This window comes from Panthera uncia, chromosome A2, assembly GCF_023721935.1.
Source record: "Panthera uncia isolate 11264 chromosome A2, Puncia_PCG_1.0, whole genome shotgun sequence".
Lineage (NCBI taxonomy): Eukaryota > Metazoa > Chordata > Mammalia > Carnivora > Felidae > Panthera > Panthera uncia.
Window position 1 is genome coordinate 40,931,519 of NC_064816.1, and position 23,209 is coordinate 40,954,727.

Genomic DNA, 23,209 nt, shown 5'->3' on the forward strand with positions numbered 1-23,209 from the left:
ATTAATAAACACATTAATAGAAAATCAACTCATTGCCTTTTATCCCCTTACATTGCTTTGATCACATGACCAAAAGCACTAGAAGGAGAAATCATATTTTTTCAGCATCTAGAGACATCTATTTCGTCACACTCTTCTTACTCTTTGGCCCAAGAAGTCGTATGGGGAATTTCTAAGATATTAATTAGTACTTCCACTCTAATTTCTCAGATGTTTGGGCCTGATGGAAAGAAAATAGTAGTGAAATATGATGTTAAGAAATTACAGTGCAAAAAAACATTGCATGAAGATATGACTATGACGTTGACAATTTTGGTTGATTAAATTGCAGGCACTTGATTACTAAGTAAGCTGTGATTTATGGTTCTAATGAGTCTCTTTGTTCGGTAAAAACAGATGCTACAAAACTTCAAGTTTCTCCTAAGAATCCTCGTGTCCCCAAATTGCATACACTTGAATTACATTGTGAGAGCAAATGTGACCCATATTTAAAACATAGTTTGAAGTTGTCCTGGAGTAAAAATGGAGAAGGCTTTGAAATTAATGCCACAGAGGATGGCAGGTAGGTACAGTCTTATGCTGTGTCATCATATTTGGGATTAACACCTAGCACTTGAAAAACAAATAGTTGTAAAAGTATTCACACTGAATTAAAATATAAAAACTGATTAATTCATTTCAGTCTTCAAGGCAGTATTTATGTATTTATTTTTAATATATATTTTTGAGAGAGAGAGCATGTGCGCATGAGGGTGGGGGAGGGGCAGAGAGAAAGGGAGGGGCAGATAAAGGGAGACAGAGGACCCGAAGCAGACTTTGCGCTGACCGCAGAGCCTGATGCTCTCTCGAACTCACACACGTGAGATCATGACCTGAGCCCAAGCTGGACACTTAGCTGGCTGAGCCACCCCGGGGGCCCCAAAGTCTTGGCATCAGGGCAGCGTTTGAAAGGTAATACAGGGCACTGTTTGGGTTTTCTCTCACATAGTTATCTTCTTCTTTTTGCTACTGACTTTTAATAGAATGTGTACCTTGCTGTTAGTGCATGAAATAGAGTCCATTCCAGATGTGTGAGACAGAGGTACTGCATGAGTGTGCATGCTTACCAAACCACTGGGAAGACTGGGAGAGATGGGCCTAACGGAAGCTGCTTACTAAACTTTTGGGTTCTTTGTCACATAGAACTGCAGCTGTAAGCCAAAGGTCTGAAAAATGCTGCTCTTTACAGCCACCTCACGCCACTGGTGCTGGCAGTGACATCAACCAATGCCAGCTCTTGGGTCTTCCAGAGTCGCTGTCTGCTCACAGGGACCCAGAGGAGGCACTCCCCATCACCCTTTTACATCCCAAACTCAGATGAGTCTATCTCATTGGCAGAACCTAAATTATACCTACAGTCCTTCCAGTTAGAATGTATAGACAGCTATGCTTCTAAGCCTCCTAATCTCTGTGTAGAGAATACAGAAAAAAATATATAGAAGAGAGACTGTAGAAGGAAGTGTGAATAGATGCTGGATAGCATCAGACAATATTGAAAAGCATCGGGCAATATCAGAGTCCATCAAAGAGAGAAAAGACTCAGCATTTACTGAATGCCTGTGCTATCTTTCAAAAGCATGCAGAAGTTAGCTCTCCTCCCTTTTGCATTGTGACTAGTAGGGGTTAAAAATAGACCATCCTTAGCCGAACCTGCCCTGCAGTTTTGTGTTGTTATTCATGATTCTGAAAAAGTAAACCTGAAGATAGTTTGTGCATTCCTTCCGTGAGACTGCGGCAGTGTGGTGAGTAAGAGCATGCACTCTGGAGTCCAGCAGCCTGGATTTAAATCTCATCTCGTTCACTTATTGTGTCTCTGACTTTAGACAGGCTCCCTAACTTCATTGTGCCTTAACTTTACATTCTAAGATACCTCCACAGGGTTATTATGAGTTAACATTCCAAGCACTTAGAAAATACTCAGTCCAATTTAGTGATCATGATTTGTACTAATTTCTCCAGACATTTGGTTTATCTCATTTCTCTGACATGCTTGGCCCCTATTGGGGTGTGTGTGTGTGTGTGTGTGTGTGTGTGTGCATGCTTACACCACCGCTATGCAGAGGAATTGGTCTCAGCTAGGTACTTAATTTATTCCATCTCATCCTTCCCGTATATATGAATTTGTGGAAAGGAGCGTATGTATTGGAACTGTTGTCGCTGAAACAAGAGGAGATTAATTATTGACCTAAAAGACTACATATTGCAACAGAGATCTTCACCCTTAGGTTAGGTCTTAGTCAATCTGTCAACTGCTCAGATCTCCCCATATTCTCCCTCTTTTGTCACTGCTGCCTAGTTACCTGGTGTCTTCCATATAACCTCCAGGCTTCAGTGATGAAGGGAGTCAGAGACTCGTGCCTTGTGGGTGATGTGACCTGCATATTTAGGCCCTGATCCCAGAAACTCCAGCCATCCTCTGTATGGCCGAGTTTAATAGGTTCTGCAGGATGCTGAGGCTGACACTCAAATGAACCTCTGGCTGTCTTAGCAAACTAAGCCAGTGACACAGATGTTCTGCCACTTTTCCCTAGGGCAGGGGTGAGCAACAGTAACCTCAGCTAGAATTTCTTAGAAGAGATCACTGGAGTGGAGATGGCTGGGAGTAACTCTTGCTGTTGAGGTTGACTGGGGCCAGGAGCACACATGGACATCTAGCAGGGAGCAGAGATCACAGGTCTCGGTTAAATTTCAAGGGAACCATTAGGAAGCTTCTGTCTCTCACTTTCTGCTGGGACACCTTCTCCTTACTGGTAGACGAGGGGCCTGAGACTTTTATCTAGAAAGAGGTTAAATGAGTTTTACATCAGAAATGTCAATTACCCCTCTTTGGGTGAGCGCAAACCCTGCTTCTGGTGAGCCCCTCTTCTCTCTCTCTCCCTCTCTCTTTCTGCCCCTCGCTCACTTGTGCCCTCTTTCTTTCAAAAATACAAAAGAAACGTCAATTGTATGAGTTTCGCTCCTTCTCTGCAAACACATTATTTATCTCAACTAAATAGCAAGGTCTTTAAATATAATTGATATTTAGTGGAACTTAATTTTTCTAAAAGTGCTTAAATAGTTAAGTTGACAGTACATAGGTATAGGGTAAAAAAGTGTAATTTATAGTAAGGAAATTTCCATGTAGTAAACCGGATTACAAATTGGCAAAATAGGGCGAATGGTAAAAAGCTCGGTGCAAATGATTTGCAAAAAGAAGTGCTAGTCTGCCCTCTACTGTTCAAATAAATATCATGGTTTAATTGTTATCTGATCTATTGGATGTGCAACGTGCTAGGGGAGTGGACGGGTGGAGAAAGGCAATCTTGTCAAAAACAGATTGTCAATCTCTGTGTCAGACAGTCTGACTCTGTAGATCTGGGGTGTGATTCAGGAATGTCCCTTTGGAAGAAGCCCCCAGTTGATCCTATGTAGGTGATTCCCTTCACAAACCTTAAGAATTATTCACATGTATCTTAGCTATTATAATGAAGAATACAGTCTTCAGAAACACCAGGCAACACAGTTGTGTCACTGCTCCATGCATCACAGATGGTTGGAGTTGATAATTAAAACAAAACAAACGGATCCCTTTCATGGCTGTGTAGACAGTTGTGCATGCTCCAGTAACCCCATGTCCCCAGTTTTCACCTGTGGCACTCTCTAATAAAATTTGCATTATGTGAAGCTGTGTGTGTGTGTTTTTTTAACTCTTCCTTGAATTTTTTTATAGGGAATATATATTTTTGAATATATATTTCTGCTGTTTCTGTTGTTTTCATCCTCATCATATACTCATTTATTTTTACTGGTAGGATAATTATCGATGGACCTAATTTGACCATATCTAATGTCACCTCAGAGGACCAAGGTATTTACTCTTGTTCAGCTCAAACTGCCCTGGACAGTGTTGCTGATGTAACTCACGTAACCATTCTCGGTAAGTGCGCTACTAATGGGAAATGTCTGTTCATTTCTTTCTTGTTACGAATTAAATTCCATTGTTCTTAGACCATTAAATCAACAATTACTTGAGCCCCTGTACATATACCGTTAGTTTGAATTTTTCATTTAAATAGTAACTCCACTTTCAAATGCTTTCTCCTCTTCTGGCTTTAAAGAAATTAATTAATGCTTAATTTCTTTTCCCTGCATGGTAATGTTTCCAGTAGCAGTGGGAGGTTGGCGATGCTATCAGCAGAAAGAAAACTGAAGCACGCTTGAGTTGTCAGGGCATTTGAGCTACCCTTTCCTAGCATGCAGAGAAAATACAGCTGAGGAATGGAGATGGGTTTTGTGGAGGGATCAGGCTGGGAGTCCCATGGTGGTGGCACAGTGGTCATGCCCTAAACCAAAGGCAGGGGCTAAGTTCTCAGGGTTCTGTGAAGGGTGTGGAGGAACTTCAAGAGTTCTACAGAGGAATGCCTTTGATTTTTTTTTTTTTAATTTTTTTTTCAACGTTTTTTATTTATTTTTGGGACAGAGAGAGACAGAGCATGAACGGGGGAGGGGCAGAGAGAGAGGGAGACACAGAATCGGAAACAGGCTCCAGGCTCCGAGCCATCAGCCCAGAGCCTGACGCGGGGCTCGAACTCACGGACCGCAAGATCGTGACCTGGCTGAAGTCGGACGCTTAACCGACTGCGCCACCCAGGCGCCCCTGCCTTTGATTTTTTTTTATGATAATGCTAATTAGAAAAGAATGTATATGCTTCACTAGTTAATCAACACAATTACTCCTCCGGTCACCCATGGTTAAAGCTCTTAGAACATTCTGGTGCATTTCTTAGACTACCATTAGCTCTTGAACCATCTCTTAGACCATCTCTCTTCCAGTTTGCTTGCCAGATTTACTCCCCACAAGCTATCTGATAGGGAAAGCTGACTTATATGGATAACATCAGCGAACCACTTACCCTCAAACTTCCATTTGTTTCAACCAATGGGAAGCTCTGGCAATAGACGAGGGTGGGTGTATTTATTCTCCATATTCCCTCCCTGCAGGCTGACTGTGTTCATTGTCATTGATTCCTCCCAGGGAGGCTCTCTCCACAAAATCCTCTCTGATGAAATTCTATTAACTGCTCCCTCCACCCCTCACTCCATATATTCTGCCTACATCTTTTAAAAGAGTTTTTTTTCTTTCTTTTTTTTTTTAATTTTTTTTAACGTTTATTTATTTTTGAGACAGAGAGAGACACAGCATGAATGGGGGAGGGGCAGAGAGAGAGGGAAACACAGAATCGGAAGCAGGCTCCAGGCTCTGAGCTGACAGCACAGAGCCCGACGCGGGGCTCGAACTCGCGGACCGCAAGATCGTGACCTGAGCTGAAGTCGGACGCTTAACCGACTGAGCCATCCAGGTGCCCCGAAAGAGTTTTTTTTCTAAAAACTCTTGGCACTATCCAAATTGTGTGAACTATTGAATTTCTGCTGGGACCCTGACTGATAGAGACCTTTTTTTAAAATAGTTTTCTGTTACAATTTTTTTCCCCTGTGGGAACCATTTAGTCTTTCTTCCAGTTTTTTGATATTCCTTTAAAGTGTTTGATTTTGCCTAACTCCTTTATTACATATGTAGATTAATCATTATTAGTAACAGGATTTGTATCTTTAGCTCTCTGGTTGCTGGGATCCACAGGTAGATTGCTAATAGAGTGTCCAGGATGAGAGGAAATAATTCAGTGTATTTGGAGGTAAGATGTGAAAAATGACTAAACATGCTAGATCTCTTCAAGAGAAGCAAATATATATTTCAAGGGAAATAAATGACCATGATGTTTAAGTGAAACAAAGGGTCATCAGACTGGGTTCTACACACACATACACACACGCACACACACACACACACGCACACACACACATACACACAAGTTCCCAAGTGGTAAAGGGTATGGACTTGGTTCAGTAGAATTGTACCTTTAGGTGAGATGTTTGGTCATAGGAATTTAGCTGCTTCAGGGGTTTGCACACAGAAAGGCCCAACCCTCTAGTAGTTAATCCACTAGTGAGTCATCAGATAAAATAGTTGAGCTTCAGGTAAAGTAGAGTTTGTCTCAGGCACTGCAAGTATAGGAGAAAGTTTCAGAATCCCTGGACTTTTTCCCTAAGTATCTTAAGCAATGGAGCCAGCTAAGGGATTGGGACACCATACCACTTGCTGCACACTGTCCAAAGCTCCTTATAAAATTTAATATATGAGTCATGTGATTAGGCTACTATCTTCCAAAACCATTAGATTTTGATAATTTTAAATAGAGTTGCTGTGATCACATGTAATACTTATGTATGAAGTTTTTAACCAATTTTCTAAGAATAAAAATAAATTCATTTAAAAAATATTCTATGACAAGATTGCATTTTCTTAACCACTTCTTGGAGTTTACCTTCTAATATTTGAAGCCAATCCCTGGTGTAAAGAAGCATATCTCACTAACTGATGGTAACGAATAGATCCCTGTGTAGTTTAGAGAAACTTCTTTTCCCCAGAAAATAATTTTTGAAAAGATATGCTTGACCTGTTGCAATCAGAAGTAACTGTCCTTGATCTAACTGTCCTTTAACTATATCAATCTTTTAAGTATCAACTGTACTCCATCAATTCTAATTCCATATGCTTCTTGGAAAGAGCAGATTTTAATGTCAGATGCTACAGTCTGTTTTGGTTGCTTTAGGTAAGTTGAAAAATGAGTGAGTTCTTAGTAAGTGTTGAAGAGAAATGTAAATTCTCTGAGCTCACAGATCTGAAACCTGTTGAGGAAATAATTTCTTATTTAAGGCCCTGAAGCTTGCACAGTCACTGACTGCATTTTTAAAATAAAATAGTCTCTTTTGAATAAAAAACAATGTTTTTTTGCCAGTGTAAATTTCCAGAAATTGGTGAATACTCAGCAGGGGCGTAGATGATGCCTCCCACTTGGGGAATAAGGAGCCCATGGGAAGGTCCTAAGAGATATTACTTAATTGTCTCCACTGAGAAAAGACAAATGTCCCTGGGTACAAGAGAGAATTGAAATCAAATTTCAGAAGTAAAGACCATTAGGGATAAGTTTGGTTTTTTGTTTTGTTTCACTCTTCCTTTATTTTGATAAACATTTCCATGGACTGTAACACTCAAAGTCATCACCTACTCTTAGTATCCAAAATCTATAAAGAACTTATAAAACTCAACACCCAAAAAAATGAATAATCCAATGAAAAATGGGATGAAGACTTGAATAGACATTTTCCCAAAGAAGACATCCAGATGGCCGATAGACACATGAAAAGATGCTCAACATCACTCACCCTCAGAAAATGCAAATCAAAACTACAATAAGATATCCTCTCACACCTGTTGGAAAGGCTAAAATTAATACACAAGACACAACAGGTGTTGGTGAGGATGTGGTAAAAGGGGAACCCTCTTACACTATTGGTGAGAATGCAAACTGGTACAGCCACTGTGGAAAATAGTATGGAGATTCCTTAAAAGGCTAAAAACAGAACTACCCTACAATCCAGCAATTGCAGTACTATGTATTTACCCCCCAAATACAAAAATACTCATTCAAAGGGATACATGCACTCCAGTGTTTATAGCAGCATTACCTATAATAGATTACAGAAAAGCCCAAGTGTCCATTGATTGATGAATGGATAAAGAGGATGTGGTGTGTACACACACACACACACACACACACACACACATTGGAATATTATCGGCAATAAAAAAGAATGAAATCTTGCCATTTGGAATGACATAGGTGCAGCCAGAGTATTAAGTTAAGCAAAATCAGTCAGAGAAAGACAAATATAGGATTTCACTCGTATATGGAATTTAAGAAACAAAAAAATAAGCAAAGAGGAAAAAAAGAGAGAGAGGAAAAACCAAGAAACAGACTTTTACCTATAGAGGGCAAACTGATGGTTACCAGAAGGGGGGTAGGCAGGGGGACAGGTGAAAAGGTGAGGGGACTAAGGAGTGCACTTGTTGTGATGAGCACTGGGTGATGTATGGAAGTGTTGAATCACTAATACACCTGTAACTAATATTACACTGTATGTTAACTAACTGGAATTTAAATACATTTTAAAATTAAAAATTTTTAAATTAAAAAAAAATCATCACCTACTCAATTTTCTAGTCTGTGACATATTTATTGGTGCCAGATTTTTCCCTTCCAATAAAAACAGACTTCCTACTCTTTTTCAGAACTCTAGGCCAAGAGAGTATAAAAGTTGCTGTTATATACTGAGAATTCATTGTTAGAAATTACAATTAAAATCCATAGCATACAAAAAAGAAAGCCTGAGTTCATGTTCTTTATCTTATTTTCCTATAGTCATAGGACCTAATTTTATTGCTCGAATGTGGTAATTGCATGCATGATTGAAGTGATATTATACTTTTCACTTACTCATTTAGTCACAAAACATTTATATGCAAAGCACTGAGGGTGATGCAAATATTAATAAAATGCAGTCCCTATAACTCTTGAAGGTCTGTCATATTCAGGAAATGAATCAGGTACATAAATAAACATATGAGCAGGAAGATACTGATCCTCTTGAGATAGATCATGTTTCTCAAAATTGCACATAATGGGAATGCAGGGCAACTGCTTAGAAATGAAGATTCCTGGGCCCAGCTCCGTCAGTAAGCCAGAGAGACAGGGCCCAGAAACAAATCCTCATTGTTAATATCTACTTCTGAAAGAATGTTTATGATCATGGTCAAGGATGCCCTTTGAGAACTGGCATCAGAGGGAAGGGAGAAAGTGTTTATGGTAGGGAATATATGTGCAGGAAGCTGCATTTGAAGCAGAACTGGAAGGGCTGCTGAGATGTGGACAATTGGGTGTGGAGACCCAGGCCTGGAGAGAAAGAAAGGGGGCTGGCAATGTGCCTCAGGGAGAAAATTGAGTGGACAAAGCCACGATCTGCACTCTCCTTACCTTAATTTCTTTTTTATTGTTAATTAGATGTTCCGGATCCACCAGAAAACCTACACTTGTCTGAAAGACAGAACAGGAGTGTTCGGCTGACGTGGGACGCTGGAAATGATCACAATAGCCATATTAGTGGTAGGGAGTACTATGTTGGGGTAACTATGTTCCTGAAGTTCCTGAGTCACAGTTAATATTAAGGCCATTTTTTTTACCACAGTTCTAGATTATCCTTCTTAAAATATTTTTTCAAACTTTTTTTATGTTTATTTACTTATTTATTTTGAGAGAGAGAGAGCACGCACGTGCACAAACTGAGGAGGGGCAGAGAGAGGGAGAGAGAGAATCCCAAGCAGGGTTCTCACTGTCAGTGTAGGGTCCAACCCAGGGCTGGAACCCACGAACTGTGAAATCATGACATGAGCTCGAATCAAGAGGCAGATGCTCAACAGACTGAGCCACCTAGGCTCCCCATCCTTTCATACTTTTTATATTGTATGTAAGTGTTATTATAACTTAAACATACTAACTCCATTCTAATTTTTACTTTTTCTTATGCTTCTACTGCCAGAATACATTGTTGAATTTGAAGGAAACAAGGAAGAACCTGGAAGATGGGAGGAACTGACTAGAGTCCAAGGAAAAGAAACAACAGTCTTATTATCTTTGGCTCCATATGTGAGATATCAGTTCAGGGTCATAGCCGTGAATGAAGTAGGGAGAAGCCAACCTAGCCAGCCATCAGATCATCATGAAACACCTCCAGCAGGTATGTGAGTTCTCACATCAGGTTTTGAAATATTTTGAAAATATTTTGAAATATTTCAAAATAAAATATTTCAAAATATCATCAATTTCAAAATATTTTAGTTTTGTCCCATTTTTCAACATAAGAAACAACAAATTGATACTATGGTGTAGGGTTTTAGATTTCTCCTAATAGACAGCTTGAAAAGTTCTGTGAACTAACAGCACACAAATATCCAAAGTACATCAGATTAAAAAGTAGTATATGCATGTTTGATAGAGAGCAGGAAATTACAAGGAGGTATATGAGCAAACATTACTTTGAATTATCTGTGATAGGTAAGTATCATGTTAAAATCAGGTATCAAGTATGTTATAAACCGAATTTCAGTATATAGAAAATCAGCTTTCTCCCTTTATATTCCTTTTTATTTAAATTTTCTGAAATAAAACAGTTGATTCATTGTAGTCACCTTGTTAACATTTTCTTCTAATGTTTATTTTTGAGGGAGGGAGGGAGGGAGGGAGGGAGGGAGAGAGAGAGAGAGAGAGCATGAGCACAAGTGGGTGAGGAGCAAAGAGAAAGGGGAACAGAGGATCCAAAGTGGGCTCTGAGGTGACAGCAGAGAGCCTGACGTAGGGCTAGATCCCACGAACCATGAAATCATGACCTGACCCAAAGTCAGACACTTAACTGCCTGAGCCACCCAGGTGCCCCAACACTTGAAAATATCTAGGAGTGTTTGAGTGGTCATAACAGTGACATTATTATTTTTTCCCCTGGGCAAAATAAATATGCTAGGGTAAAACTTCCTTTTTGGATTGAGGAAAAGCAAGAAGAGATAGTAACTGAATCACACATACGTGTGTGATTTAAGTGTAAGTTGCATTTGGCACTAAAACTACACTTAGCCCTTTCTTATGAAATGGAACCATCTGAATATATTTCATGGGCACATTACCTGCTCTTTCCTATTTGTTGTCCCTAACACTGGGCTGTTGAAATTAAGACATGGTGTTTGTCTGTTAAGATGGAAATACTCACAACACACATTACTAACAGTAATTCTAATAGGAAAAGGAAAGGTTTAAAATTAAAATGTGTATTTAAAAAGTAGGTTTAACATTTGGGGATGCCTGGGTGGCTCAGTCAGTTGAGCATCCGACTCTTGATTTCAACTCAGGTCATGCTTTGAGGGTCATGGTATTGAGGCCCGTATCAGGCTCTGTGCTGAGCATGGAGATTAAGATTCTCTTAATCTTAATCTGATTAAGATTCTCTCTCTCTCTCTCAAATAATTTTTTTTAAAGTAGGTTTAAGAATTTTAAAAAAGCAAGTTGAAAAATTTAAAGAGCAGGTTTAAAATGAAGATACCTAAAATGAACCGTCTACTTTCTATTAAATAATAATTATATTACTTCAAGCGTATGATTTTACCCCTTTAAATAAAATACATATTAAATTTTTTTTAATGTTTATTTATTTTTGAGACAGAGACAGAGCATGAGCGGAGGAGGGTAGAGAGAGGGAGGGAGACACAGAATCCAAAGCAGACCCCAGGCTCTGAGTTGTCAGCTCAGAGCCTGATGCGGGGCTTGAACCCACGAGCCATGAGATCATGACCTGAGCCGAAGTTGGATGCTCAACCGACTGAGCCACCCACGCGCCCCAAATAAAATATATATTTAAAAGCTGCCTTATGTGAGCTCATGGATAGGTTAACTAATCTTATAGTGATAATCATTTTACAATATATACATATAAATATAAAATGTGTATCTATGTATTTGATACATATATGTATATATATACATACATACACACTTATGAAATCATTATACTCTATACCTTAAACTTACACAATGTTACATGTCAATTACATAAAGCTGGAGGGAAAAACTGCCTTAAGTCTTTTTATAGACTTGGCCAGATAGAAATAAACAAATACAATCAAAGTTATTTAGAATTGTTTTTAGCTGGAGGAGGGATGACAGGCTGATTTACCTATGGGCCATAAAATTGGAAAGTGTAATTTTAATACTTATAATTTTTTAGCTCCAGACAAGAATCCACAAAACATAAGGGTTCAAGCCTCTCAACCCAAGGAAATGATTATAAAATGGGAGGTATGTATTCTTTAATGTGTTATACACTACTTTGTGTTCTTTTTCTTTTTCTTTCTTTTAGATCTGCATGCTACGTGTAAGGATAGAAAAAGATTTTTTAAGAACAAAGATATAAGATTTGTATATTTGATAAATGTATTCAATTTGTATATTTTACAGATCTTTGTGATTAGAATATTATTAGAATGTTAAACATTGGTAAATTATGTAAAATTTATAAAGGTCGATATAATTGTGATCAATTATCAAAATTGTCAGATTTTTTAGTATTTTTACAACTAGCATTCTCAATCCTTTCATGTAAAAAATATGCTCAAAAATTTTCACTAAATTTTAGTACACGGTCTAATAAACATTATGAATATCTAAAGGATGGCTGCCAAATAATACCCACTACTTACTAAGCACGATCAAGCTTTTTGTATACGGTTTTCTAATTCCGAGAACAACCTTGTCATTTACAGCTTTGTCTAGATATAGGAGCTGAGGTCAGGGTGACTGGCACTAGACATCAACAAACCTAGGGTATTAGCATAGGTATCTGTGGACTTTAAACTGCACTTTTTGCCCCTTTATATATCTCTATTAAAGGTTATGAAGTAGACTTTTGTCTTTGAATTTGGCATGAAATTTCACATCTGCTCAGATGACTTTTTTTTGAGTGTCATTTCTAAATTTCTTCTTAGTGGGTAATTTTTCCCCCCTTTTTTTTGGACATATTCATGAACAAGTAATTTAACCTACTTGAAAGTAGATTACCAAACATTGTGATTTTAATAATAGACTTCCAACATTAAATTCACTGAATTGTATGTAAATGTAGAACATTCTTGCATGTATGCCGGAATATACTATTTTATTTCTAAACCTCTTTCCAGATACGATTTTGCGAAGGGTTTTAGGATGTATGAACCTTAGTTTGATGTTTTTTAGTCAATATTTTTATATTAACACTAACCCATTATTCACATTTCAGTGCAATTAAAGTTTGTGAATTTGAAATTTGAAGAAAAATGGTAATACACAGAATCAAAATATATCCAAGAATATTATTTCTTTCCTTGAATTTGTGGTCATACATATTTGCTACTACATTGTCTTGATAATTCCTTAATTTATAATCTGAAATTATGTTAATATCTTATTCTTGGAGAGTCTCTGTCCTTTTCTCTCTTAAGTTTCATAGAAATTTCTGTCAGACAGATGTTATAAGTGGTTAGATGAAAATAATAGCATGTAATGATCAGGCCGGTTCCTCAGAGAAACACACCATGGCATACCAGTATCAGCTCATTAGTCGTCCGCACTCCTGAAGGGCCACCGCAGCTCGATGCTATCAGCTGTATGTTTCATACAGAGAAGCTGGGACTCTCATTTTAATGACCTTACCCAGATGCCCTGCGCTGAGTCAGTGATGAAAAGAGGGCCCGACCCCCACCCCTGCCTTTGCCCTTCCCGTCTGCTATCTTCGTTGGGGGCCTCTTTAAGAATTTGCTGTGGTTTTGTTGCCAGTTGTCTGAAAGCCAAATACAAAATATTCCTCCGGCTTCTTCCGGAGTCCAGGCACCCAGGAGCCTGGTGATTTAGATAAGATTTTTCTTAAAAGTGTTACCTATGGTGGCAGTTTATTTTAAAATTTGCCAGAGAGCTTTATCAAATGTAACAATTTTCCTTGGAGCAAAACATGTGTAAATTGAATACTTTTATTTGTGCACATTTATTGTTGGTAGAGGCTGAAGGAACCGTAATTCCAGATTGTGGTATGAAACTAGAAGCTTGTGGCCTGATTCATCTGGGCACTGCTAGAGCCCCTGGTGAATTTATATCCTGATGGTAGTAAAAATTACCCCGGTGCAAAACTTTGAATGCAAAGTATAGACAGTGACTGAAATCTCAGAAGGGTTTTGTTTTGTTTTGATTTTTTTTTCCCCTCATAACTAATTTAAGGAATCACCTTGGAGTCAGTGTAACTTGAAATTGTTTTGCTGATATAGCACTCCTTTCAACCTAATTCCAGCCAATCCATCTAAAGAGTATTTTAGTAAATTGGACTGAATCAAGAAGCATTGCACATTCTGTAAGAAAACACTACATACCACATTACTGAATCGCTCGTCTATACCCACAAAATTACTGTTTATTTAAGTGAACCTTACACTCTAGGACTAAAGTCACATTTTTATGTACTCTATATAACAGATTCGTTTAAATGCATATTCCCATTTTTGGAATGAAATAGGTGGTTTAAATCACTTTAACTTTTTTTAATTAAAGTAATGCTTGATTAAAAATGAGAGTGGAAATAACCAATTTCCTATGCGAGAAATTCCTCCACTAAATTTTCTTTTACAGGAAAATATAGTGGAAGCTGGTAATGGGAGGGGGGCACTTTGTCTTAACGAAATAGTCAAGAAGCTAGAGAGTTATTTTATTATAGAGAAGAGCTATATCTTCTAGGTGCTAATGTGTAAACATGCATATTATCCAGAAATAAGGATTTACTCAATCTCTCTCTTCTCTTGAAAGGCATATGGAGAAGGATGGATGGGGTCAGGTGGAAAGAGTTCTGACTGAAAATTCATGGGAGATCTTTTTCACAATCATGCAGTTCATGATCATGCCCTTTTTATATCTCCTAGTTCTTTGGTCATGAAATAGTAGAGGAAAATTTAGACAAAAGCAAAAGTCCTCTGTGGAATTTCTTAGTAAATCCTTTCATATACGAACAGTGAAACTTAACCACAAGGCATCTAAATTGTGGTTCCTTACTACTTAGGTAGGTGAAGGACTAACTTTCAAACTTAGAGAAAGACAAACATTTTCCTAAGCGTTTCTAAGCCAGGCGGAGGTTCTTCCAAGACCCGATCCCTCTATTGCAATGTTTCTTAGGCCATTTAGGGTGGATTGCCGCGGTCTCTGACTCAGCATATCCGTGATCACACTAGATGAGTCTTACCTTTTGTCTTAGCCTTTGAAATCCATGGAGCAGAATGGACCAGGACTAGAGTACAGAGTGACATGGAAGCCACAGGGAGCCCCCGTGGAGTGGGAAGAAGAGACGGTCACAAACCACACCTTGCGCGTGATGACACCTACTGTCTACGCTCCTTACGATGTCCAGGTCCAAGCCGTCAATCACCTTGGCTCTGGCCCTGAACCTCAGTCAGTGATTCTGTATTCTGGGGAAGACTGTAAGTGATACACCTGAAACCGCCAAGCACCTCTTTCATGCATATTGCATTTCTGTTGATGAACATTTTTGAGCAACTACTGCATGCAAAGAGGATATACTAGCTGTGGGAGATTAACAGAAATATAACACTTGGTTCCTACTTGAGGGTTGACTGTAGGATAGCTGATCACTATAGAGTGGTAAGGAAGTATGTTAAAAGCTTTAATTTTATTCAATTTCCCAGTAAACCCATTTCTATATTAAAATCAAAGACGAGTAATCATCACTGTAATTGGTTGATCAGTATAACTGTCATATGGTTTCCAGTGACATTTGTCCTTACTTATCAAAGGCTTCCTAACAACCATCTGCTGCCATGCACTGGCCTCACTCACTTGTATGTCTGGAATCTTCCTCATGCAGATGAGATGCAAACTGAGACTTGTATATAGAATTACACACACACAGTTTTGAGGTACTACTGATATGCTCATATTATTAAATACTTAGACCATAATAACAAGTAGGTTATTGAAAAAAGGAAAGATGCTCTATTTCATGTCATTAAGGCGTTACTCTCATTATTCTTCCATTGTCCAGAGTAATATTTTGATCCAAGAATGGAAGGTTGAGAATGTGAAATGACTTAACTCCTTATTTGCCTGCTACCTAAATTCTTCTACCTGAGTACACCAGAAACATTACTGTGAACTAAGATATTATTTATCTTGGCTACTCTGCATTTGGCTTATTCTTCTACACTTAGTTCTCTGTAGAATGGGGATAATACTACTACTTTACTGCATTGTTTTCAGGATTATGTGAGCCAATCCAACATTGCCTACACTTAGCATATGCTCAGTTATCTTTTGTTCCCAAAAGATTGATCAAATTGTCAAGTAATTTTAGTTACATTGTTTAGTTCACCTGCCTCTAAAGGTGAGATACCCACAGAGTATTTCACTGGCCACTGTTTCTAGTAACATTGCCCCTGCCTGGAGAGCTGCATTTCTCCTAGAAACCTATTAGGGCTCTGAAACTCCTGCGAGTTGAGAAACTCTCTTGGTTCCATTTGGAATTGATTTCCTAAGAGTGCTTTGCTCAGATTAAGCATTATGAAAAATCACCTTTTGAAAAGGGGATACAGTCACATTTAAAGGTTATTGAAAACTCATGATTCTTATGTGCTTAACAGATCCTGATACAGCTCCAGTGATCCATGGTGTGGACGTTATAAACAGCACCTTAGTTAAAGTTTCCTGGTCAACAATTCCAAAGGACAGAGTCCATGGACATCTAAAAGGATATCAGGTTTTTATTATAGATTTTGTTCTTGTTGCTGAATAAATATCTTAAATGCAAATAAGAACTGATCTCAGAAGAAGCTACAAGAGCATCTGCCACCATGGCCAAAATGTTAAAGCATTGCTATTTCCATTGCAGATAAATTGGTGGAAAACAAAAAGTCTGTTGGATGGAAGAACACATCCCAAAGAAGTAAACATTCTGAGGTTTTCAGGACAAAGAAACTATGGAATGGTTCCTTCTCTAGATGCCTTTAGTGAATTTCATTTAACAGTCTTAGCCTATAATTCCAAAGGAGCTGGTCCAGAGAGTGAGCCTTATATATTTCAGACACCAGAAGGAGGTAAGAATAACAGTGGACAATAATGTCAACAATGGGAATTATGCCATGGGCAAATTAAACATTTCCTTCCTTACTAGTAGTTAATTAATATGTACTTCATATGAGTTAGCTTCTCAATTTCTATAAAAAACTGTAATCTAATGGATATTAAAAAAAAAGAAACTTACCAATTTATAAGTGTCTCTTCTTGATCTTCTGTTTTCTAGTACCTGAACAACCAGCTTTTCTGAAGGTCATCAAAGTTGATAAAGACACTGCTACTTTAACCTGGGGACTACCGAAGAAACTGAATGGAAACTTAACTGGCTATCTATTACAGTATCAGATAAGTAAGTAGAAATTTGAATTGGGTCCACCTATTAATATTTCATTATTGGTTGAGTATTTGGTTTGCTATGCTGAGAATCTAATGATGGTGGTTTGTAAGCTGGCATACTACCTTAACAACAAAGGGGTTTGTAAATTGGCTTGCAGACCAAATCCAGCCTGCTGCCTGTTTTCAGAAACAGGCCATACATGTCCGCTCATTTACATTTGTCAGTAACTGCTTTCTCACTACAGTGGCCAAATTGAGTAGCTGTGACAGAGATTACATGGCTCACAAAGGCTGAAATATTTGCAATATAGTTCTTTTCAGAAAGGTTTACCAATCCCTGATTCAGAGGAAAAGTCAGTAGGTACCAGAGGATATATATTTAATATTTATGCATAAGAAGCATTGAGAATTAAGAAACGTGCCAAAGAAAAGCATTAGTAAATGAGGTAACAGAGACTCAGAGTGCATGTAACTTCCACCCTGCACTTCTTTTGTCTCCAACACATGCTTCCGGCCTCAACCTTAAATGTACTTCTGTTTGTAGAAACCTCTGTGGATAGCCCGCTGGTATAGGCACATTGTATTGTGAGCCTTGAAGGGTTGTTTTGCCTCATTACTCAGACTGGGCTCTGCCCTTGTGCTGCTGTGACATTTGGTTGAAAACATGCTTATACAAAATCAGGTTATTTTTAATCATAGTGCCTTCCATGTGTAACAGTCTTTACATCTAAGCATCATGTCAAAGTGGAAATTAGGGAACTGAGGTCATAGAAAATTTTAGATTTTGAGGACATGAATTCCATACCCTAGGACTGTGCTGCTTGCAAAAGCCATCTTGATGATGGTCTCAATGAGCTATTCTGCGTCCCGGTAGTTCAAAGCTTGTAGCAATCCAGGTCACGTATGAGTTTTAGCTCCTAAGGCCTGTCCTGAGTTGGGCTATATAGTTACATAGATACAGGCATAATCCCAGTGGAGGTAACATGTTAGCATTTTTTGAGTGTTTGCTAAGTAGCAGGATCAGTACCAAGTGCTCTCCCATATTTTTTCATTAAAATGGAAAATATATGAGGGATGTATTTTCACTATTTTGTGGATGTCAGAATTGAGGCATGCAGAGTTCACCTAACTAGAGCCATGTAGTAAAGTAAGTATTAAGCAGGATTCCAACCTAAATCTGTCTGATTCTCCATGCTGAGCTCTTAAGCCTACAGTATTCTATGAACTGGTTTTCAAATATATAGACAGCACTGAAGAAATACTTGAAGACTTTTAAACTGTTAATTTGTTTGGTAAAGGTATGATTTATGTATCCGAAGAGTAAAGAAATTCAACATTAATTTCAACCTCTGTGTTGATTTGTATGTAAGATTTAAATTTTTTTTAAAAAACAAGTTCTTAGAGAAAAGTCTGGAATGTTAACAACTGCAGTGATTATCATAATCCTTGATATATGGATTTTTAATGAAATGATGTAATTGTACACTTACTTTGCTTGCTGTTAAGGTATATTGAAATATTTTTGGATAACTTCTCTCTTTCCGTTGCTTTGTATGTTCCATTGAAATATTTTTGGATAACTTCTCTCTTTCCGTTGCTTTGTATGTTCTAAATAGTTGTTGATTATGTGTATGAGAGCTCTCTATATACTTCTCTAAATTTGTAGATTGATTACTGTAGTTTTTCAATGGACTTTGTGGTATTTTATAGGAATGCTCTCAAATCTGTAAAGAGTGATTTTTTTTCTAATTTCCAACATATGGATCTTTGTTTTTCTTGTTCATTGATCTAATTGCACTATATAAACCAAAACAAGGCATTTTTATGTCAAGTGTGTGTGTTTGTGTGTGTGTGTGTGTGTGTGCATGTATATATATGTATATTTTTTTAACCTATGTGATATGTTGGACTAGCATCAAAAGGATTTATTCTAGCCCTTCCCTTGCTACTAATGGCTGCACAATTTTGGGATATGTTTCATTTCTTGGACTATTTTTATGGTAATCCCACTTATGGTAATACCATAAATCCCATGGTCTTGCTGGTCCAAATTGTTTGAAAGATGCTGTCTAATAATTCAACTTTTTCTGATTAGCACTTGGCATAGTTCTTAGTATATAGTAGGTATCTTATATAATTTATTAATCAGTTTATTGGTTCTGCATATAATGAGGACTTATTTGGTGTCTCATATTAAACCAGAAGCCATGGGAGACAACAAATCATTGGGGCACCTGGGTGGCTTAGTCAGCTGAGCATCCGACTTCGGCTCAGGTCATGATCTCACAGATCGTGGGTTCAAGCCCCATGTCGGGCTCTGAGCTGTCAGCACAGAGCTTGGAGCCTGCTTCAGATTCTGTATCTCTCTCTTTCTCTACCCTTGCCCTGGTCATACTCTGTGTTTCTCTCTCTCTCAAAAATAAATAAACATTAAAAAAAATTTTTTTAATTAAAAAAAAGTGAATTTGGACAAAACATCGTCCAAATTATTCAGCTAAAATATTAAAAGCGCTTATGTGAAAGATTCAATGAATATATAATATGGGAGGAAAGTCCATCATTTTTAATAGGTATAATGACAGTGGAGTGATTCGCTCCAGTGTGGCAGAGTGATCAAGAACATGGGCTCTGGAGTGGAAAGACTGTGGTTTGGATTCAAATCTTGGTTTGCCAGTTACTAGCTCTGGATTGAGGCATGGTGTTTATTCTTGCTAGACCTCAATTTTCCCATGTATGATATTGTAATAATAATTATGTCCACATCATAGAATTGAGTAAGTTGCTGGCCATTAATCATTAAGGTAGTGCCTTGCATACCACAAGTGTATACAGAATCAAAAATAAGGGACAACACAAGTTGAAATGTTAAGAGTATGAAATCTAAGGCATTGCTGTTCATGTTTATTTCTTTAGTAAATGACACCTATGAACTTGGAGAACTAAATGATATCAACATTACCACTCCATCAAAGCCCAGCTGGCGTCTCTCAAACCTCAATTCGACTACCAAGTACAAATTCTACTTGAGGGCTTGCACTTCAAAGGGCTGTGGAAAACCAATCACAGAGGAAGGCTCCACATTAGGAGAAGGGAGTAAGTGCAAGAGGTTCCTGCATGCTGTTTTTTAAATTGCTCTGAAGGGAACATACCATGCTATCCCTTGTGAATTAGAAATGATTGTGGTCTCAATCTGTTTGACCTTTTGTTTTCCACTGATACAGATACAAAATTTATTTCTCTTGTGTGTAAAGTTCACATTGACTCAATTTATGGATTTCTACACAACAGCATGAAACTATAGCCTCAGTGTATATAAGGTCAGGGACTATAATTTTACTTAATTAAAATAGGAGTATGTAAGTCCATGAAGTTATTCATAAGGTTAGTAGAGGGATATTTTTCTTTCGGAAATTTTTCATAACAAAAAATTTTGCCTCTTGTCCTGGTAGACATTTTGTAACAATGATCTAATACATTTAACTTCCATGTCTTGACTCATATATATATACATACATACATACACGCGCGCACGCGCACACACACACACACACACACACACACACACGTGTATATATATTGATTCATGTATCAATTTAATTTAACTGTTTACTGGTTGATGTCAAATACTGGCTTGGAAATGACCCATCAATCTCTGGTTTCATTTGTGTAAGTCTGCGAATTCAGTTGCACTTTTCTGGTTTGTTTTGTTTTGTTTTTTCCAACTTAGACCCATTTTCCTTCCCAAATTGTTTCAGCAATTATAATTTTAGCAGTGTTTTTGCTAAGCTTAAAAGGAGAGAAATTAAGAAGTTAGGGCCAAAAAATGGAAATGAAACAGAGGAACTGCTGCACAGATATAAGTTAAAAAAGAGGGCATTGTATAGGATTCAAGTTGATCAGACCTAGAAGGATATTTGAGGAAGACAAGAAGGAAAAGGAGATGGCAGGAAGGGAAATATAATCATTTGTTTATTTTCTACTGTATGTTAGCCATTGCTCTGGATGCTTTTCCAAATTTTAGATCAGAAAAGAAAGGTAGAATCAATAGAAAAAGGCAATAGCAATGGGAAAGACTAACTTGTAACTTATAAAGTATGTATATTATTTTAAAATATATCCAAGTGTATATGAATCACTGTAAAATCACTGTGTATGAATGGTTATGCTCTGATCTTTATTATCTGTTTCTCCTTATTGTTCCTACTGTATTTACACAGTGAAGGGTTTATGTTTTCTTCGGATACCCTAAATACTCAAAGCTCCCTTTTATGGGAAAAGTGTATGTATTCAAATAGTTTCTCCCAAGAAACCCACAAATTATTCCCATGAACAAATGAGACACCATGTTGAACGAAGAACTCAAAAGAGAGATTTAAAAATGATAATTGAGGGGCGCCTGGGTGTCTCAGTCAGTTGAGTCTCTGACTTTGGCTCAGGTCATGATCTCGTAGTTGACAAGTTAGAGCCCCGCGTTGGGCTCTGTGCTGACAGCTTAGCCTGGAGCCTGCTTCAGATTCTTTGTTTCCCTCTCTCTCTGCCCCTGACCTGCTCATGCTCTGTCTCTGTCTGTCTCAAAAATAAATAAATATTAAAAAAAATTTTTTAAACGGTAATTGAAAACTTTTTAGTAACAAAAAGGATCTCATTTCTCAAGAGGTCAAACTGGCATCAAGTGTTCCATACAAAGAAAAGAAATCAGAATAGTAGTAATCTAAATGTGCAACTTCCATATTTTTCAAAACAGAGTTTGAGGCATGGAGAGGGTTGCTATTTTGTTAGAATCAAGACCATAATATGCAGGAGAAATGCTAATCCCATCATTGCTAATTTGCAGCAGGTAAGAAAAAATTCACAAAATCCTCTTAGAAGAGTTATAGTCACCATATGCATATATGGAATTATTTAGAGAATTTGGGTTTGGTCACTTTCATGGTTGAAAATGTTTTTAGCTAATGGAAAATGCTCTTGGTATGATTTTATAAATGATGTGGCATCTTTGCAAATTAAAGATGTAGCTAATGTGCTTGAGTATCTTACAACATATTTCTTCACTGCCCTATGTCTCAGTAATTTGAAAATGTTCCTTACTAGTATGTTTGTGTTCTTTTTCAGGATTCTGCATTTTCAGCTACTGCCCCTTCCCCAGTTGACACTGATTTCTCTTCTATAGGCATATCTTGCCATATTTACAGGAAAGAAACTATAATCTCTTTTTGCCACTGGATTTCAGCCTGATCTCTGAAAAAGGAAACATACATATATATTTCCACTGAGGAGATAAAGCTTGATATCACAACACTCTAAAAATAACTTTTGTGGAAATTAGAATCTATTTCTCTGTATCTTTCTTCTTGCTCTGCCTAGGTAGCACATTTTAAGGTCATCTGGCATTTGTTCAGAGAATGGGATTTGATACACAAGCATTTTCTGGTTGTCACTCTGATTTTCAGGTGGCTCACATTCCATAGTCTAAGAGGGGAAAGATGATGGAGCTATTCAGAAATATTTGTGTCCTTATTGGTTTGAACAAAACACTTGCTTTGCTCTATTTTTCAAAAGCTTGCACTACTTAATATTATACTAATATTTCTGTTTTTCAAAGTCAAGATTAATTGTGTTCTATTTCAGTGGTGCTCAATCTTAAAGGCTTTGCTCAACTAATATAATTAGCCTTACTTCTCCCATGGTGATATTTTTTAATGAAGCCCTTTTGTTACCAGTAACTATATCATCAATGTGTATTCAATGGTTAAAAGTTATAACCAAATTTTAATGTGTGACATATACCCATTTGAAACAGGGTTTCATAACTTTTAATATTCTCAACATGGATTACAGTATTTTATCTCCAGTGTAAATTATTAACACTTTCTGGTTTACATTTATTATGTTGAGTTGATTCTTAGCAAAACTGTGGATCAAATATAAAGATATTTTGCATATTTTGTTGCAACTTCAGAAATCAAATATACCTTTAATTACACTTGACTCATATTTTTAACTTCTGTAGGATTCTACAGTTAATATATTGCCCTACTCAGGTTTCTTTTTTTTAAAGTATTATTGTCTTACAATATTTTAAAAATCCCAGTGCATTTCATTTAAATGTACCTATAAACCTGTACTTTATGTACCTATAAAACTGCTTATGTGTCTGCAAATTTCAAGTATATAATATATGATCATGTTATGATGCTATTCCATCAGTACTGATGGAGAAGAACAAAGCAAACATATATATATATATATATATATAT

At 37.4% G+C, this 23,209-nt stretch overlaps 1 protein-coding gene across 2 annotated transcripts in view; it reads left to right on the forward strand.

The window, feature by feature from the left end:
* The window catches only part of CHL1 (cell adhesion molecule L1 like), an 80,223-nt gene that overhangs the window by 47,194 nt on the left and 9,820 nt on the right, over positions 1-23,209 (forward strand). For both annotated transcript variants that reach the window (XM_049640892.1, XM_049640893.1), the window contains exons 13-22: positions 397-562; positions 3,831-3,955; positions 8,979-9,080; positions 9,514-9,711; positions 11,746-11,816; positions 14,785-15,007; positions 16,184-16,299; positions 16,432-16,636; positions 16,843-16,965; positions 19,866-20,045. In XM_049640892.1, the coding sequence (XP_049496849.1) occupies positions 397-562; positions 3,831-3,955; positions 8,979-9,080; positions 9,514-9,711; positions 11,746-11,816; positions 14,785-15,007; positions 16,184-16,299; positions 16,432-16,636; positions 16,843-16,965; positions 19,866-20,045 (1,509 nt within the window). The remainder of the gene's footprint in view (positions 1-396; positions 563-3,830; positions 3,956-8,978; positions 9,081-9,513; positions 9,712-11,745; positions 11,817-14,784; positions 15,008-16,183; positions 16,300-16,431; positions 16,637-16,842; positions 16,966-19,865; positions 20,046-23,209) is intronic.